Below are 19,754 nucleotides of genomic sequence, written 5' to 3'. Positions count from 1 at the left end.
TTTTCCAAGGGAAGGGCTTTAATTCCATTCATAAAGACAGATTAATTTTTTTTTCTTTCCAAGTACAGCTAACATCAGTAACATTGAAAATTTTCACGTAGTCATAAAGCGGGCAGAAATGTGCACAGATGTTAGGGCACACACTGCTTGGATGGGCTCTTTTTCCCCTCCCACTAAAACTGGTTTTGTTTTGGTGATGATGTACATCGACTACACAAAAACATACTTTGTGTCCATCTCTCTGCGGTTACCAGAATGAAGACTCCATTAAGGGAACAACTACTTATAGCCAGGTACCCCACGGGTATACACAGTGGATTAAGAAAAGTTGTCACTTTTGTTGTGTAGCTCTCTGTGGGCCTTGATGTGAAAGGAACAGCACAGTGGATGCAATTCCTGTTTTAAACTGCACAGGCTGACCTTTGGTCAGGCAGCAGAGCAATCTGCCAACTTACTGTTCATCTGCAATAAAAGTCATGGAGAGAGAGGGAAGCTGCTAAACTGTATAAAAGGACTAGACCCCGCTTCCAGAGAAACTGTTTGGGGTTTGTATTTTTTTTAATTCTTGGTTATTTCTACTTATTCTTTGCTCTCCTCTTTGCTTACACTTAGAGCCACGAAATCCCAGCCGAGATGGTTCCAAGAAGTGGAACTGGCCCACCTCTACCTTCTCCTCCCTCCAAGGTGCAAACGGATTGCTTCTACAAACCAGAGCCTGCATTTCAAACGTCACTGCTGACTTTTGTTCTGGCTTTCTTCTAGCCAGAGAGTCTGCAGCAAGAGGAGGTGGATACTGGAGCCAGCGAGGCTGGCTCTGTGGTTAGAGGTGCGCCCAAGGGGTGATCTGCAGGATCAACAACTGGCAGATAGGTTGTAAGATCTCAAAGAGCTGATTTGGCGGCTGTTGTGTCCTACTTTGCCTAGCTACAAACCCGCTTGACATCTTGTTTCTGAACACAAAACACTGCGCACTACAAGAACTTCACATTGAGCACAAGGTCAACGAAGGGAAAGGAAGGCAGTAGGGAAGGAGCAGAAGAAGAACATCTCCTCTGAGCCTTGCATTGGGATCACATTAGTTCACACACACTTCATTATTCCTAAAACATCGTTCCGGTATTGCTGTTCTGGCACGGGTAGAGCTTTGCTAAGGTTAGCATCCAGCTAGATGCACCCATATCTTATCTCCCTTCACAGATTGGAGACGTGGTTCATAACAAAGCAATCAAATCGCAGAAACGCCGTGGATGATTTAAGCTTAGATGTTAATTTCCCATAAACAAAAACAGAAACAAAAAACCTGCAACTTCTTTTGGATAGGTTTCAAAATCAGAAATCCATGGGGCCCCTCTGAATTGATAAGTATCTTTTTGTTTGTGTTTTTGTTTGTTTGTTTGTCAATGAGGCTCTCCAAAGTAACAGTGGCAGGAAAACTCCCCATAAAGAATTTCAGTCTTCCAGTGGTTTCAGCATGTCCCAGTTGGCATTTCCAGGCCTTTCCCCTTGGAGCGTAGGAATCAGTCCTCTTGGATTGTACTTTCAGCACACAACACAGCACTGTTGACATTTGAAGTCCTAGGAATAAAGGCATCGGTGCGTTCCAGCTCTCACGTGGCAGCCGACGTCCTCCACTGAAAGCCGTGGTGGTTCTTTGCTTGACAGACCGGGCTTTTCGCAGACGCCGAGACAGCTCCAACAGATCAGCGCCGCAGCCTGAGAAAGAACGCATGCTTGCACTCCTTGCTGTCCAAGGGATAGTATTTGTCATAAAAATCCAAAATGTATTCTTCAGTCTTAAATCCAAATTTTTGGTAGAGCAGCATAGCAGGGTTGCTTGCAGAGACGTGAAGGGTTACGTCTTTGCCCATGCAGGTCTGCCAAGGGAGGGGGGGGGGGTGATGGAAAAAAAAAAAAAAAAAAAAAAAAAAGAGAGAATCACAGCAAGAGAATGAGACAGCCTCTGGGGGAATGCGGAGGAGAAGAGATTCATCAGTTCAGGTATTCAAGTTCCTGAGGAAATGTGAGAAAATCGCAGGCCTCGACACAGAAGTTACCACACATAGCAACAGCTGAAAGGCGAAGAGAGCGCCACTCTTTCTCAGAGCCTTTGTTTCTGGTAAACATGGACTCTCTGACAATGAAAGCAGGTTCTGGATTATAATTTGTCAGTTTTCCATTGTCAATTGCTAAATAATTGTTAATTAAAAATAATCTCCGTGTACAGCACTGATCTCAAATACTTATTAACAATGGCCTGAAGAAAAGACAAAACATGCCAGAGGATCAGGCGCCGCACTCCTCCCCATCAGCAAACAGAGCTGAGCTCTCCGGGAGCGCGCGAGCAGCCCCAGCGCACCTCTGGGCTGTCACGCTGGAATTCCTGTCTATCCCACCCAGCTCCTCTCCCATCCTTCAGGGCACAGCACTTGCCTCCCGAGAAGGCAGGGAATTTAGTTCAGGCAGCAAATGGCATCGCTGAAGTTACATTAAAGATCCCAGAATATTCTAACCAGCAGCTCTCTGATAAAGATGCCAATATAATATTTTTTTTCCTGCTTTCATCTAGTGTGTTAATAGCATTCTATGTATATTGAATGTATTGCAACTCTTAAATGAGAACAGTAACACCCTTCAGGAAATTTCCAAGGTAGACGATTCAAAGGGAAAGCTCTCACAGGGATTTAAGAAAAAAAAAAAAACACCCAAACAAAAACAAACAAGTAAAATAACGAGGATTCATTTCTGGGAATAGGTAGTTGGAATGAGATATTAAGAAGATGCAGTTTGGTCCTCTGGGCTCAATGCATTATAGGGTAACTTCTGACAACAAACCCATCATCAAGGCACCGTTTGCATCAACACTTTTTTTGTTAGATTATGCTGTTTCCAAGAATCCATCCCCAAACTCAGCACGCTGATCCAAGAGATGGGGAATTACCCTTAATCCAAACAGTGTACTAAAGTGGCTCTTGCTACAGGGAGCAGACCCTGGTGTCAGCCCGAGCAGGCTGCAAAGCAGCACATACGATCTGGCGCTTGAGGAACAGAAGCTGACAACCACCATTTCCCCTCCTTCATGACTAAACCCCTTCCTACCACTGACAAATAATCAGCAACGGAAAAATAAATCTAACGCGAGCTGAACATACAATGGTGATCTCTCATGGCTAGCGAGCCTAACCAGTCTCAAACCTGCCTGGCTCTCCTCAAGATGATAATTTTATGCTAGTCTACCTGCAAACAGAATTAGGTTAATTGGCTGGGATACGTGCTACAAAGAGCTGTGCTGATTTTCCACAGGTGACTTGCCAATACATCCCAACTCTGCTGGAGAGACATGAGTCCAGCTGCTGGATCCCTGCAAACCTTGGCACATCGCTCGCGCCTGTTCTCACTAGGCGTTGACATCTCATGTCAACAGACCACAGTTGAGGGCAATTTACTTAAACGCTTCACCCAGAGACGCTCGGGAAACGCAAGGGATGAATTTAAAGTAGACTGGTTAGCAGCCTGTGCCAACACGTTAGAGCAGAGAGAGGTGGACACTGCAGAGAGCTGTGTAGGTAGAAGAGTTACCCTCAGGTGGCCCAGAAGAGCTACGCTCAGAGGAAACTGCTTTTCCAAGGTACAGATCACGGTTCCCAAGGCTCTGCCAGCACTCCCTGCCTCTCTTCAGCCAAATGAGTATGAGGAAAAACAGTTTCAATGGCGAGTTTTTGCTAGTGCAGCTCATCTTGACTAAAACAAGTTAAGGAACGTTTCACATCACCAGCTCTGCCAACAGAGTTCAGGGAGTGGTAAAACTGTGGGCCCTGGTGAGGCACAGCTGGGCTCTGAAAATGCCATCTGTCTGCATTCTCCCTCAAAATTAAGCTGGCTTTCCTGCAATTTAATTCAAGAAAGCGAATGGAATTAAGGCCACCTGAATAACAGTATTCACTCAGAGATTTAATGAAGTTTAACTACTTTAATACCACCCGTTTAGTGAGCTCAGATTAATTTTCCCAAACGTCCCTGTGGAACAAAGCCCAGTACAAGCTAGTTTGAACAAATTTGAATGAGATTGCAAACACTTATTCTTTATCTTCAGCTCAGCTGGATTTGAACCAGCATATTAGAAGTGAAAGAGAATGATTAAGATCAGTAAGTGATTTAATGCAACAGCCCTGGTCACAGAATAAACCAGGTGTAGCCAAGAAAGCTGCAATAGATTATTTCTGAACCTCCCCTTCATTATCTCATCTTCTCCTTTAAACCCCAAATTTACGATATTACTGTCTATTGACCACTGAAGAACACAAAGTCAATCCCAAGACAGTCAAATTCTACAGCATCTCGCTAATTTTGAGGACCTGACCAGTACGGTTATTCTTCTAAATACATTTTAGTTTCTGCTTTTGAAGTGATTTCCCACCATAAATGTTCACAGGGGCTGCTGAGAATCTGTGCAGCTGTGTAAGCACAGAATGGGCAAGAGGAATCGTTCTTTATCGGAGACACAGGACTTCATTACCTGGATAAGATGGTAAATCATGAAGGTTGCAATCCCAGCTCTTCTCCACTCAGGGTGAACTAACAGAAAAGAGATGTAAGCTTCATTGTATTTCACATCTGGCACCATAAAGCCAAAGGCAATGATAACTTTCTTGTAAAGGACGACGACGCTGAAGTCTGGATATTGCAGGCATTCTGACAAATCAATTCCTATGGAAAAAGAGACAAACCGCAGCTGAAAACACTACAAACCAAGAGAAAAGCAGACTGTTCTGTGTCACTTGCAGGGAAATTCAGAGTTTTAAGTCTTTTTAGAAACATTCCTTTTGCCTTAATTTCAAAGCTCAGAGATTGAACCAAATCTGCTTCCACCAACCAACCAACCAAGACCTACCAACTACTGGGTATTCGCACATGGAGAAATTAACAAAGCTGATTTCCTCCCAAATGACCCAAGGATGAAACTAAAGCTCAAAAAGCGGGTTCTCTAAACCAGAATGATTTTAAAAATAAAAAATAATTAAAAAAAATCACACAACCTTAGCACCCAATTAATCTTTCCTTGGCTTGTATTCTCAGCTGTATCAACGGACTCTGCTAAGGAGCCAGTTCTAAATATGCATGTGAATAAAGATACTTCTGCGTGCAAACGTTTGCTGGATTGGGTCCTAGTAAGTTTGGCCCCTTTCCTAGGGCTCTTAAGGGCTACAGTAGCATTAATGGATAATGGTTGGCTTCTTCATTCCACCTGGGAATGCCAGGCCAGCACCAGGTTGGTGTATACCATTGCTATTCCAGCCAGCAAATGCTGAAGGACCTGCCTGCAGACAAGCAAAGCGGGGAGATTCAGAGCGTATCAGAGAGATACACGGAGTAAACCATCCCGTTCTTCCTGCAAACCCACTCCAGGCACAGCAGATGTAAAACTGGGCTTCAGCTGTGGTAGCATTACCTCCCTAAGGTTCCTATCTCTTTTCTCCAGCTGGCCTTGAGCTCCTGCTGCTTCCTCTGTTGTGCATACTCAGCTGTTTGCGTGAGCCTGACCACAGCTTTCAATGCTATCAAAACACATGCTTTTAGCATGCAAATTCTCTAATCTGGGGCGTGAAGCAGCCTCTCAGGCAGCGGTGCTTCTGTGAGTCAGAGGCTGGACAGAAACGCCTGAAGCCGGTGACTTCTGCGTGGAGTTCGTTACCTTGCCTAATCACATTGCTGCTGCAGCCTGAGAGCATCCACACAGCATGTTAGGGCCAAGCAGTGCAGTTCACAGCACATAAGATTGGTAATTTGTGTGGACAGGCCCTAAATGAGGTGCAAGACATAGCGGAGCTGTGCCGTAAATGTTAGTTTCAGCCTTAAATTGGCAATCGCGTATATGTTTGGACTGTGGGATAACAAAATAGCAGAGTATGTTTTCCAGTAATGTTTATCACTCTTGATGAGATGCAAGACTTCATAAGGCGCCAGGCACAAATAAGCGGGTGAATTATGTTCTTGCTCGAGAGTAAGCTGGGTGGAGTAAGACGTGGGAGGAATCGATTGGCAATAGGGAGCCGTGTTAATTATCTCAAGGCTGCAAATGGCTGTGAAGTGCCTTACAGCATGTCTGTACAGGAACGCTACATTGCCCTGAGCACACTGGCGTCGATGAAATGGTGCCGTCCCCTCAGCACGCAGTTATTCCTGTAGGAAGATGCTTAGCTCAGTACGGTTTACCACTCGTCTGCTCGGGAGACGTTTCCCGTTAGGACATGAAGGCACAAGATACCGTGAGAGACAAGAAGGGGGAATCTTGCTTCACATCAGCTCATTTGCGGTAACTACCTACAAACTTGTTTCTGCTTTGTGAGAAACAAGAAGAGCTCTGCTGGGAAGGATATGGAGAGGTGGAAGAACTAAGGCTTGGTCTTACCCCACCTGGTGAAGTGCCTAAAACTTAAGAACTTGGTCAACAAGAGCATCGCTGTTAGAAGGCAACTAAGCACACCTAAGATGTGTGCTAAAATGATAGCAGCCTGCAAGCACACATGCTTCAGGTGCCTAAACTGAGGCAGAATTACAGTTTTTTCTCCGAATAACAGTGCTAGCTTAACAATGCTCTTCTCTGTCGTGAAGCTAAACCCTTCACATCCACAAAAACCAGTGTGCTTTATCTCCTGAAGTATCACTGCTTACCTCTCCTGCTACAACAGAACCAAAGGCGCAATAATCGTATAATCCCAGCCTCAGAAAATTTACACCATGGAAGAGATTTTTGATTCCTGTTTGGAGACCGATGGGAGTGTCAGCTTTCTGATTTAATGACGAACAGTTCACAGTTGGGTGGAACACACCCACGCTCCTTATGTTAAATAAAACAGGGTGAGTCCTGAAGAACTTAAAGAAGGTGGGACCCAACTTGGCCAGAACTTCAAATGCATTATCAGAAGAGGAGAGACTATGACAAAGGGGTTCAGCCTCTGTTAGGATTGCAAGCGTCTCTCATGAGCTCCAAAACAGCTTGTGAAAGGGAAGGTATGTCACATTATCTCCCCCCGAGTTGTACAATTTGGACAATGAGTAGCACAAAGAGCTCCGATCCTGACTGTAGCCTATGAGCACTGCTGAACTACAAACCTGGTCGAACCACTATCTGCAAATCAAAACGTAAAGCAAACAGTTACTTGGAATAAAGGTGTGTACTGTTTGTACTGGGCTTTTCTAAATTAGCCTGCCGCGTTGTTTACTGATCAGAAGCTGATCCATGCAGTAGATGAACATCACAATTATTATTTCAGAAGAACTAGAGACAACAGCGTCATAACTGCCCCCAGAAAGGGCAGACACTGTCCCAAAGAGCCTACAGTTCTAGAAATGACACATAAAAGTCAGTACCCAAGCTTTCCTATACCTTGCAAATACTGAGGCTATAAGAAATAAAGGACACCACAGTGAATCTTGCAGTTGTGAGTGCAATTTCTAATTTCACTCCAACATATCCAGCTGCTAGGAAGAAACTTTCTTATGAAGCTAATGAGGAGTAGATCTCTGGTTTACTTCAGTCACAGATTGTGCAAAACTTTTCATTGGATGCTTAATTTTAGTAACTGACTACTCCTATTGGCATCAATAGTGTCACCCAAAACAACCTATTTCTTTAAGTACTGTGTTAATTAAGGCCTAATTGCCCAGCTCTAAATGATCTCGAAAAACAAAGACACCAAACCCACGTCTCCATTTCAACTGCATTCCTAAGACATCAGATAATGGTTTTCTAAGAACCCAGCCAGACACCAACTGAAGAAAAGTTTGGCCCAAGAATAATTTTTTTTCTGAACAAAACCCACTTCCTTCTTAGAAAACCAAGCACTGAAGGAATCTTACCAGGCCAGAAGAATTCGTGGCACATGGAGTTTATAGTGGGGATGTGATTAGGGCGAACGTAGCAGTAATCAATGGGTGCTTCTGGCTCAGCCTTCCAATTGAGATCATTCCTGTGTGGATACGCCCGGATTTCTGCCAGCAGCCTGAGTTTTGGGGGCTTTGTCTCATAATCGCGCCTGCCAGTAACATGAAAAGCAAACACAAAAGGCAAGTGAGCAACAATAACTGCCACTGCAGCTGAATGGGTACTGCCCATAAAATATTTTCTGACATGCTCAACTCGGAACAAAAGAACAGTCTTCCATTCATGTGGGAAAACAGCACCCAGCTCAGCAAAACCACCCTTGTGTCAGAGGCCAGGAAACTTCCCAGATCCGCAGCATGCCAAGCCAGTCTCTCCTTACAGCAGGAGCAAGGAGTTCTGACCCAAGAGCAGGTGCAACGTCCACTAAATGACTACGGTGATTCCCTCTCTGCCCTGACCTCTCTTGGAGATTCCCCTTCCAACGCAGAGCCAGTTTAACTACTCAGCTAAATAATTTAAACACTGTCCTTTCAGGGTTACCACAGTATACTGGGTTGTGCTCCAGTGATGAGTGAGGAGCAGTGCCCAGGAAAGGTGTCCTCTCCATGGGCTGTTCATTCACAAGCCAAGAGCAAATTCAACCTCTGAGCATCTGTACCTGATGTACGGTTTCAGGACACGGGATGTGTAAGGACTGACAATACTGTGGTCTGTCAGCAGGTCTTCTGAGCCTACCAGTCGATACAGAAACTTTGTTGTCTGCTGTCGATATCCCTTCATGGCAGGCAGCATTGTCTAGATGTACAAAAAAACGCAGAACATTTCAGGAAGATTAGTCAATGACTTAACACAGGGGAATCATATCAATATAGGGAGAATAAGGGCCTTTCAATCTGACAGGATGGGCTGGACCCACAGCACGATGGTCCCACCTCACAGGACTCTGCTGTGCACTCTCAGATTTAGCACCCAAACCTACGAGCCACATACATTACTCTGAAAAGCGCCGCAAGTGATCTCCCTCCTACACAGCATGAAAGAGCAACCGCCTGTTTGGGTACCTCCAGGCCTCCACCATCAGTGTTTGGGCAGGGCTGGAGTACAAATACATAGACCTTTGTGGTGCTGACACTGATAGACAGCCGTGCTGTACGAGCACGTCCCAAGAAGAAAGGGGCTTGTGAGAACATTGGTGGGGACACAGCCCCAAGTCAAAACGAGTCTTGTTCACATAATCCTTTTCACTTTGGGAGTCAGATAACCTCAAGGTTACACTGCTGTCTGCAGCAAAAGCTGTAAAATAACCAATGCCAAAAGCTCACGTAGATTTGGAAACACTCACCTGGTATCTGTCCAAGATCCTGAAATCCTGGCTAGTAGTTCTGTACGTTGCTTGCCCTACTGGGGACCTGGAAACACCTCCTTCTTTGGCTCCGTAAATCCCATCGACCAAGAGCAGCGCAGCGTTCACAACTTGGTCCAAGTCAAAGAGCGGCAGTCCTCTTTCCCTCTTGGCCTGCCTGACTATCAGTTTGCGTCTCAGTCTCCGGGCCTCTGGGGTCATGCTCATGGCGTTAGGACAGGCTTCCAGTCTCTTCAGCAGCAGCTTTTCCTCATAGATGCTAACAGAGGTATGCTTGGGAGCTCTGGGTTTAGCATCCTTCTCCAGCTGTGGCTTCCTCTTGTCTCGTCCCCTCACCTGCAGCGATGCATTTGACTCTTCAGGATCTTCACTGTCACCTTCCATCCTTTCTGTTTTTTCTTCTTCACTCTCCACCTCTTGCTTGATCTGCTCAGCTGTCTTCACTTTTTTTCTACTTGCTATCACAGTGCCAGCACCAGCTGTCCCACTGGGAGGGGGCACGTACTCTATTCCTGGGTCTATAACTCCATCTCCTTCCATCTCCTCATCATCTGTTCAAGAGATCAAAATAATTCAGGAAAAAATGTAAATATCAAACCCCCTTCCAAAAAGGGTTGTCACAGGACTTTTCTGCTAAGGAGAAATAACGCGGGTTCACCCAACACACTCCATTTTCTATATACTTCTGGACCTTCTGATTTTGGACAGGGGACACCGTAAGGAGTCCCGTTTCAGGACACAGAATGCACACCTGCTTCTAAGGTGTCTTGCATTTCAGCACCCGAAAACATGGGACTCCTGAGCTGCAAGTGGTTTTGACACTTGTCTTTGACAAGTGTTACATTTTTGCAAATTCCTCAAGACTGGGGATCAAATAGTCAAGCTGGTGAGCTATATCTTCAGCTAGCATACCCTGGAGGAGTTCTGTTTAAACTGAGGGAACAGCTAGGAGACACAGAAGCACAGGATTTGTCCCTCTACAGAACCTGAGTATCCTTCCTTCCAACAAGAAGTGCTTTATTCTCGACTTCTCTGATTAAGATTGAGGTCTGGCTCCTAAAAGCATTCAGCCTGCATCACTGCTTTGCAACCTGACTGATACGTAACATTTGTTAATTGGGATGTTTGAACTTAGAGAACTACTGGAACATTACCATGAGAATTAAATTTCTCCCATTCAAGAAATGGTTGAGGCAAAATTAGAGTTGCTATCTAACAGCATAATCTGTGTTGCTTATGCTGAGTGGTGCAGCAGTTGCTAGGTGAAATCTTCTACCCATTGTTTATTCAGGATCCCTCAGAAGACCATAAGGGAGGTTCCTTCTGGCCTTAGAAGCTGGCAATACCACTATGGAAAACTAATCAAGATTTACACACAACTAAGACAAACGGAAGTTTACCAGTTACTTTCCATCTTATATTTAAAAGATCCTGCAGCTCAATGGAAGTTTCTTCTGGTTTGCTTTGTTTGTTTTTGTTTGTTTTCTTTTTATTTAACATCTTCCTTGACAACTATGTATGGCTTATTATTAAAGAAAAAACATGGCATCTCTTACCATGAAACAGAGCCTGTGGTGGCATGACATCTGGGATGAGATCTGCTTCTGAGAGAAGGCTGGGAGTAGCTGAATGCGAGGCTGGAGTGCCAGGAGCAGAGAAGTCCAGAGATGGGGAAGGAGAAGGGCTTGTCAGAGGAGTGCGATCTGAAGAGCTCAAGGAGGAGAAGTCAATCACCTCTCCTTTCTCAAGGACAATATCGGGACGACGGCCTCGACTGCTGAATTTAACGGGAGTGGAGGATGTACTCCGGTCTAGGAAGCCGGCTGCCTCCTTCTGGGCTCTCCGAATATCCTTGGCTTCCTGAGTTCGAGATCTCTTCTCCTTCAGCTCCATGGCCGATTCGACTGGATTGCGGCTTACCCGCTTCCTGAGTCCTTCCACAGTAATGATAGGATCCAGAGGTGGCTTTGAAGCTGCTAAAGAAGTAGTTTGCTTATTCTAACAGACACTGAGCTCCTGTAGTCGCTGGACACATACCATACAGTCAAAACCACACATTGACTACAAATCTTAGAAGATGCATTTTCAAAATATACAAGAAACTCACTCCTGGACATGTAGCCAATACACCACTAAAGCCTCATTTAAGCCCCAATTTTGCTCCTCTGCACAGAAGGGAATTCGCATCTAGTGTGGACAAAACATAAAAAAAAACCTTCCTAGGGTAAAGAGGAGCAGAGAAATTGTAGATTTTAGCTACGAAAAAGCCTGAACAAATCTCAAAAAACCTGAACAAATCTCAAAAGCCTCTAAATCGTTTAGCACAATGCAAAAAGGCAATGAAATATAACAGGCTTCTCATACTGCAGCATATACACCACAGTCCTCTTAAATCAAGAATTATAGCAGAGAAACTAAGAAAAAAAAAATCACGTCCTGTAACTGTCCATACACACAAACACATTATTTTAAATAAACTTTTCTCATGTCTTCCTGCTCTGGCCATAGCTAGGAACCTACACACCATCAGGGAAAGAATTACCTTTTGCCTTTAGTGCAGATGCAGACAACTTCTCTCCTTCAGGTTTCATGGTTGGGGGTTTATTATGAACCAGTTTCCACCACCCCGGTTCTCCAAATTCCTGTGCCCCTGAGCGGAAAAACAAGGGGCTCCCCACTGAGAGACAACCAGCGACTGTGCTCCACCATGTTGAAGTCTTTTTCCTACAGCAGGAGAGGGGAAAACAAGCGTTAGGTTCCCCCTGGCCAGCTGTGCTTTCATCCTGAAGCCTCCTCCCTCCACCAGGATGGAAAGGGCAAAGTGCCACTGGTACTGATGCAGAGAGACGACATAGTCGCTACACCCCCATCCTCAAACAGGCTAAGATTAATTAATTTCTTCTCAAACAGAATCACTCTGAAGGGCAAGTGACAATGCACTGGTGGGCTCTGATGTACAAAGCGCTGTGTATGTATGCTCCATCAATGCCACGCAAATGCAGCTCAATTTCTCTTCCGTCACAAGCTGAGCCTACAGAGGACAGGTCTACCCTGACACTGGAACCCCCAGCTTTTAAATGCTGATATTGCTACCTTTAACAATTTGGTGATGCAAGAACAGGAACAGGATCCTACCGATAGCTGTGTTGACCTGACATTTCAGAGCAATATTCCATTACTGAAGAGGGCAAACAGGACTCTGGGTGTACAGGATGGGAGAGGCAAGGGAAAAATGATAAAGGCGTCACCACTTCACACGTAAGGAAAGACAAACTTAATTTAAATGCCTGCCTTGACTACTTTGAGATTTCATTTAGCTCCTGGAGCTGCAGGACAGGACCCCTAAGGCCGAATTCACAAAGGGACTTGGGATCTGACCACTTTGCCCTCCATAGCTGCAGCCTCATTGGCCACTGCAGAGAAGCAGACTCAGGGGTCAGAGAAATAAATCAGAGGACAAGAGAGATGCAGGAAATAGCAAAATAACAGAGTGTGCGCGCTTGTCCCACAGACGCATCCCTGCGATACATACTGGAGAGGCAGAATCTCTGCTTGGAGATTTCTGCCATAAAACTTCTCCTGCAGCATGGGCAAGATGATGCCAACTAGTCAACATACCAGCCAGCCACACTTACTGAACTATTTCTGTAGCACCTTTTTGGCCACTTGGAGGCAGGGAGCTGCATTTAAGCCTTTCACTCTGCAGGGCAGCGTACTCTACTGGGCATCTGAGTGCTTTTTGTTGCTCTAAGAACTGGTCACAGGGCTAACTAGAACGCCGTATGGAAGAAGTTAGAAGAAATATTTTAAAATTGCCCCTGTAGCAAATAACTGAGGTACTCCCTTGGCTAACGGAGAACCAGGTTCACGGTGTAGAGTCTAAACCCTTATTTGCACAGGATCTTGGGATTCCTTCTTGCCTTTGCATACCTCCATTGGCAAAAACTTCAGTACTCAGGCTAGGCTTGGCCAGGCAGGTATTCACTGCTGTCTGAGTGTTGCCAAGTACACACCTTGGGGTACTGACCCGTAAGTGGGGGGGATTAAACTCAGGTGCCCCAGACCAGAGTCAGGAGCATTACGGTAGGTCTGGATAAGCTGTGCTTTAATATGCCAAGGAAGTAAAGCGTGGCACACCTTGAACCGCTACACATGTGGTTCAGCTGTCCCCTGGCTTGTCCAGGCAAGTGGGGACACCACTTCTGAGGACAGTAATCACTTCATCTGAATTTAATCAGAGCAAGGTGTGCACAGTTCCCGGGGCGGGTCTCAAAAGGCAGCAGCAAACCCTGGGAGGTGATGGCTGCCTGAGCAAGGGACAATGGGCCATCGGCTCCCTTCCTGTCAGGGTCCCTGTTGACTCCAGAGGGGACAAATGCTAACATTTCTGAGAACAGAATAAGGAGGCACAGACAAGCAATGAAAGCAAAGCCAAAGAAGAAATCTGGTTAGGGAGAAAGGATCTTACAGATCTTACGACAGAGAAATCCCTGGGGAAGAAAAGCAGCTGTGAAGTCAATCAAATCTACAAGTTCGAAGGCTTGCTCAGTTCCTTTCCTGCCTCTGTAGCACATGCATCAACAGTGAGACTTGGGTTTGACAGCTTCAGTGTGCTCAGAAAAAATGTGCCATTTGCCTATACAGCACACAGCTGTGAAGGCTGCCCTTTGCAAGACGGCTTCTTACTCCAACAGCTTTTTTCTTTACACACACTGAAAACCATTTCAGTGGTTTGTAATGCCTGCTATCTAAAGTTATTTTATGGAGATCCAAAACAAGCTAACAGACTAGGCACAGTTTTCCTCTGTGGAGAACTGGGTCCATCCAAGCTTTATAGCCAAATAACAGAGTACTTTGCTGGACTTTTTCTTTTTTTTTTTTTCCCTTTAAAGCCCAGTGACATCAGCCCTAGCTCATTCATTGTGTCTATTTACAAATACTCAAAGGCTTTGCAGATTCATACACTACCTACAGGAAGATAAGAAATAACCCAAAATATATGCATTTACACATTGGTTTGTGTGACATTCTTGCGGCTCTTTTTCCCCACTAAGAAATGCTTATTTGTTTTCAAGAGTACCCCTCATGCCTATGTTCAGGCCCTCAATATTAAATCCTCCAATATTGTCACTAATGTCACAGAGACATCACCAAATTAACCAGGATTCTTGTCCATCTGCATAACAAGTTTTAACTGCTTTGGCTCACCAGCCAGACCTTCAGGGAAACACCACGTCTTTACCTGTTCCCTAATAAGAAAGTCCAGTGTTTCTCAATAAAAGCACAAATATCTTCTTTCCACCTGAAGTACCCCTGACGGCCTGTTCCTTCCAGAGACAAATTGTACATTGCCAGCATGACAACCTGGAATAGAAAGTGTTGGATACAAGTGAGTCTTTTCTGTTTCATCTGCTGAAATGCCCCCCACAGCTGCCACACACACACGCACAAGTCTTTGCTCCCTCATAAATATCTTATTTTTGCAACATCTCATAGGCAACTTCTGCAATCCATCTTCTTCCTGCTTTCATGCTGCCCATTCTTGTTTTTCTATTGTTAGATGCACATTCTCCCAGAGAACGCTCTATCCCAAGGGAATAACAAGCTGCCTAGTTATGCAGGTTTATGCTGAGATACAGGCTTTTGCAATGGTTGTATAAATGAATTATATCGCAACTGGGGTCTGAATGTAGTGTGGAGATAGGGAAAAAGTCTCTCAAAAAGAGTCTCAAGTTTAATACAATATAATCCATCTAGTGACAACGGTCCTTCTAAACACTTACTGTTACTTTTCAAGCTGAACAGGCTGTAAACTCTCTGTAAAATCACACGACAACTACTAATTTTTCTGGGTATACAAGAATTACATTTGTCTCCAGGTGACCTTCATTAAAGACAGCCCCTTTACAGCTCATTCACATGCTTCACAACCAAATTTAGTCTGACCTATTACATGCCTGAACTGAAGGGCAGGTTTGAAAAATATCACACCTCTTTGTAAGTAATTTCTAGGTGACCAACTATGATCATGTTTATCCAATTCATTTGAATACAACTAAAATCGTACAGCTGGGCTGCGACCATCTTTCAACAACACACAGCCTCGGTTGGATACTACTTGCAGCAGAGACTTATTCTTCACCGTCAGAGAAGTTTGAAATGTATTTTTCTTAGGGAGATGGATCTCCTCACAGCAGGACATAGCTTTCTGGAATGCATTGCTGAAGATGCCAAAATGAGAAAATACAGACAGCTTTAGTGTCCCCTGTACCCTATTTCTGCTTTGCAACCCCTCTTAGATTGATAACTATCTATCTAGGATTTTGTGCTTTATAAGCCAGGTGGGACAGCGTCTCAGGACTTCAAAACCAATTCTCTTTTCAACTGGTTAAAGATAAGGATCTGTTGAGGCCACATACTCTGAAAAAAATCCAGAAATCACTGTCCCTATTTTTCCTACATCAAGGTAAGTTTGACCACTTCCTTAAATTCAACTTAGCCAGAAGCAGCAGCGGCTGCTGGAAGCCTAAGGAAATAGCTTCTTCACTCATTAACTTTCTCCCTCACCCGTTTTGATTTTGCCTGTCCCTTCCCCATGCCACTCTGAAGAGAGCTGGGTGTAATGCTAGCAGCCTTTGCTCTCCAGATCTGTAACTCGCTGAAACTCTGCCAGCCTGCTGTGCCAACATTGCCTCCTGCGCAGCCCTGCACTGGCCACCATGAGAAAGCACTGTAGGAGTTAAAACCGATGTTTTAATTGATCTATTATGAGACATCACACCACTACTGTCCCAAAGGATGCAAAATAGATGTCTTGCACATACTGCCCGATGCTCAGCATGTGGAAACACTTAATGCTGAGCAGCAGCCACTGCTTAATCAAATTCATTTTACGCAAAGACAGCCAGCACTGCCTGCCCGCCCCTCCAGCACCCTGCTTAGAGAAGATGGTGTGCATCAGTTCACCCACATGGTGGTTGCTGTATAATGTAAATTATGGTGATTGCTCAGGTGTGCAAGTGACTGAAATAGCAAATTCCAGCAAGGACTATTGCTAGTGGGTAAGCAGCCAGATTGGAGCTTTGCGTTCAGGGACTGGCAAGCTTTCTGTTTGTATGTTGCCACCTCGCTAGCTTTACATTTGCTCATATACACAAAAACCTGTTCATACCTAGCAGTCAAATTGCATTCAATTTGCTTTTCCAAACCTGCCTGAAGCTACGAATTCATGAGCAACATTAAGGGGAAGAAGAAAAAAAAAAAAAAAAAAAAGAAAAAAGAATGTGGTTTGCATGATTATCTTTCAATTCACCTGCCAAATGCCCAACTTCTAATATGCAGGCAATCCTTAGCTAATTAATTTCTGAAGTTCATGCATATGTTTCTTTGTTACCGATAGCTGATTCTCCATTTTTAGGTAGCACATACACAACAAACAACAATTTTAGAAAGTCCTGTGGTTATTCCGCTGGCACAAACATTTTACTTACTTGCTGCCACGTTAATCTCAGCCGTTCAAATTGCTCCTTCCCATCTTCTGAGCAATCACAGCAAGTAAATCTGAAGAAGTTGTCTCCTTTGAGGTAGCTGAGCTGTTCTCTCAGTTGACCTAAAATGAATGGGCAAAAATCAATTTCTTGGTCCTTTTATAGGGAAAAAATGCTGCAAAGGAGATTTGGATTCCCTACAACATCAGGCAGAAAAGTACTTTTTGCTTTTTCCCCAGAGTCTAGAGACCCAGTCAGTTCCCAGGAAGCATCAGAACTCGCTGCGATGGAAGGTGCAGATTCATTTCACAGTTGCAGCAGCCAGTGACCAACTGAAAAGCACAGGCACAAAAAAGGAGCGTTCTACTTAACATCTGAATGCAGGTACAAAACCAAGGATTTCCTTGTTTCCACTGCATTTCTCATTCCTTCTTGCTTCCCCGGGATAACCTATACACTTCAATAAAAAACTGTTTTTCCACTCTGCTTAAAAAAAAAAAAAAAAAAAAAAAGCTGACCTATTTAAAAAAAGGTGTGCTACTGCAAAAGCTATCAGAACATAAAAACTTTCTCTTCCACATCATCTTTCCACTCACTGCTACATGTCTTTACAGCTCTCTCTTTCCCTGTCCAGAAATTGTTCCTAAAGTAAGGCTGCCAGTCCTTGTTTACAGCAGCCTCTAGGATGCACTGCAGCAGACATGGCGTGAAGCTTTAAGGTATTTATTTCTCCTGTCAGGGGAAGATCTTCTTTCCTTTAGACCACGAGCCAAAAGAACAGCCCAACATTACCAGGAAACACTTTTTCTTTACTGCAGTTGATGCATTAGATCCCAAATCAGCAAAGCACTTCAGCATGGGCTTTGCTGCGTAAAGCCAACCCTGCATTAAAGTTTGTCTGAACAAAAGCGATCTGCTGGGATAGAGCCACCTGTAAAAGCCCACACAGTCAAAGTTACGGGCTCTAATTCTGTGTTTCTGGAGCAGAGAAAAAAAAAATCCAAACAAAACAAACCATCATAGGAATCAGGACTTCTAAACTCACCAGGGGTTAATTGAGACAAATATGAAAAATTAAAAAATAAAATCACAGGACAGGGAAACAGTTAAGACAACAGCATTTCTGAAAAGTTCCAGACGAAAGGTCTTTCTCTAAAAGAACGACATCTCTTTTACTGTATAATGGCACCAGATCAAGCATTTGTAATACATGGATGCTCTGCTTCCACAGTGAACTGCGGAATCTAGCTATTAAAGTTGCACCTACGTCTGATGGGGGAAAAAAACCCCACACTTAGTAGATTAATAGAATTTTTACATAGCAATTCAATGTAAAAAGTCATAATTTGTCTGAGCGTGTTGGTGATTTTCACAAGTGACAACTGATATCCATATAACTGAACAATAAGCAAAGAGAATAGCATTCCCCTTTTCCGGCTCGTTTACTTTGCACATTTGTATCTAGTTACTGTTGCTCTGCTATTGGCTTTTTCTGCTCTTTGGATTTGTTCCACAGCAACGAGAGAGGGGAACATCTTTGTAAAATAAAACAAATTGAGTGTTAAATCAAGTGCTCTAAGATGAACTATCTCATGCTACCTTTAGCTCTCTGCTTTTTTTTTTATTAATACATTTCAAGTTAATATGTCTTTTTAACTGCACACTACTTTAACAGTATGATGTTGGTTCCATTACATTAACATCAAAACACTCACTAACACAGCTTGAAATTTCTTTACTGTAACTTTTGGCAAATTCTAAGATGGCAAAAGGGCAGCTCTGACATACCTGCAAGGCAGGTGCCACCTGAAGAGTTCATTATTTCTAGCCACAAAAAAAAAAAAAAACCAAACACACAACTCAAACAAGAAAACCTCAAAAGAACAACAAAAAATCCAAACAAACAAAACACAAAAAACCCCAAACCATAAAACAACCAGTGCTTAGCAATATCTAGCTTTCGGCTCTAATAACAGAATAATCCAGAATTTCGAAAGTATAGTCTGTCGTGTTGCCAACAGCATGTATCTTATGTCAAGCAGCAGAGGGATCAAGTTCTGCAGCTTGCTCTGAACACCTCCCAAAGCTAGCTGCTACAGGCTGGACACGCTTCTGTGAAAGCTAAATTAAATTCACATTATCAGGAAACCATTAAAATTGAGATTTAACCATATGCTCCACAGATGTGACAAACTGACCAGGAAAAAAAAAATACAGAAAAAGTAATGCTATCCCAAAGCCCTTTTCCTCCACAGGAAAAGCTTTACAGCAAGGGTCGTAATCTTTATCTGAGTGAGCAGAGAGGCCAAGTTGCTTGGGCAAAGTCCCCTAAACGCAACAGCAGCAAGACTTGGGAGGGTGTGCTTTTTCTGAAGTCATACCCTTGTTCATTACTAGTTAAAGAAGACAGTCCCATGTCTTTAGAGGGAATGCCAGCTTCAGACACCCATACAGTTCATGGACTGAAGTGCATAACGCACACGGCTGGCATGAGGCTGAGGCTGCTAGGCTCCAGGCTGTGCTGAGAGCCTTTCTCCTCCAACACAGAAGGCAATACAGCAAAACAAGGGCTGCCGCATAAAACAGGCATGCAGGACAGCGTAACCACTTTGCAAACAACTCCAGCCAGGCAAGCGAGACACAAGGCAACAGGCAGGCTTACTTGCTGGAATCCACTTCTGGCACTTCTCGCAGTAATAGGACATCTCCTCCATCCAGGATGCGTCACCTTCATCACTGTTCAGAGAGTCCCCACTCTGGTCATGAGATAAATCCACCGAAGCCTGGTCCTCAGACTCTACAATCAGGAGGGTCTCCCCCTCCACCTCACCCTCCTCCAAGCCCTCTGAGGTAGAGGTCCTGGTGGCTTCATCATCATGGCGGCTTAGCAGCCCACTCATGTGAACGTTGTTAGCCATCTTAGATGGTGTTTGCATAACAAGGAGCTCCTCCCCACATTGACAAGTCCATCCAGGCTGTATGTGCTGGCCAAGCCTCCACAAAGTACCGATGGATGACAGAG

The 19,754-nt window shown here is 44.3% G+C and overlaps 1 protein-coding gene across 2 annotated transcripts; it reads right to left on the bottom strand.

Annotated features, from left to right (window-relative positions):
• KAT14 (lysine acetyltransferase 14) lies at positions 1–19,675 on the bottom strand. Of its 2 annotated transcripts, none has more exons than XM_063328052.1 (10): positions 19,395–19,675; positions 16,736–16,854; positions 14,488–14,609; positions 11,788–11,969; positions 10,802–11,221; positions 9,225–9,796; positions 8,541–8,677; positions 7,858–8,033; positions 4,514–4,704; positions 1–1,874 (listed from the first exon to the last, which is right to left on the bottom strand). In XM_063328052.1, the coding sequence occupies exons 1-10, from the start codon at positions 19,666–19,668 to the stop codon at positions 1,701–1,703; spliced, it is 2,367 nt and encodes a 788-aa protein (XP_063184122.1). In that variant the 5' UTR covers positions 19,669–19,675; the 3' UTR covers positions 1–1,700. The 2 variants fall into 2 exon arrangements, with proteins under 2 accessions (XP_063184122.1, XP_063184123.1); XM_063328053.1 differs by having other exon boundaries at positions 10,802–11,218.
• Between the last annotated feature and the right edge of the window lie 79 nt (positions 19,676–19,754).

Source organism: Chroicocephalus ridibundus, chromosome 3, assembly GCF_963924245.1.
Source record: "Chroicocephalus ridibundus chromosome 3, bChrRid1.1, whole genome shotgun sequence".
Taxonomy (NCBI): domain Eukaryota; kingdom Metazoa; phylum Chordata; class Aves; order Charadriiformes; family Laridae; genus Chroicocephalus; species Chroicocephalus ridibundus.
The sequence above is the reverse complement of the archived record's forward strand: the minus strand, read 5'-3'. Positions and strand labels throughout refer to the sequence as shown.

Bases quoted from the DNA above. Each gene is read 5' to 3' on its own strand.
- KAT14 (XM_063328052.1), bottom strand. From the start codon at position 19,668: ATGCAAACACCATCTAAGATGGCTAACAACGTTCACATGAGTGGGCTG. The intron at 8,678-9,224 runs GTGAGTGTTTCC...TTGTACATCTAG, and splicing joins GGATCTTGGACAGATACCAG to ACAATGCTGCCTGCCATGAA. The intron at 1,875-4,513 runs GTAATGAAGTCC...CTCCCTTGGCAG, and splicing joins TGATTTACCATCTTATCCAG to ACCTGCATGGGCAAAGACGT.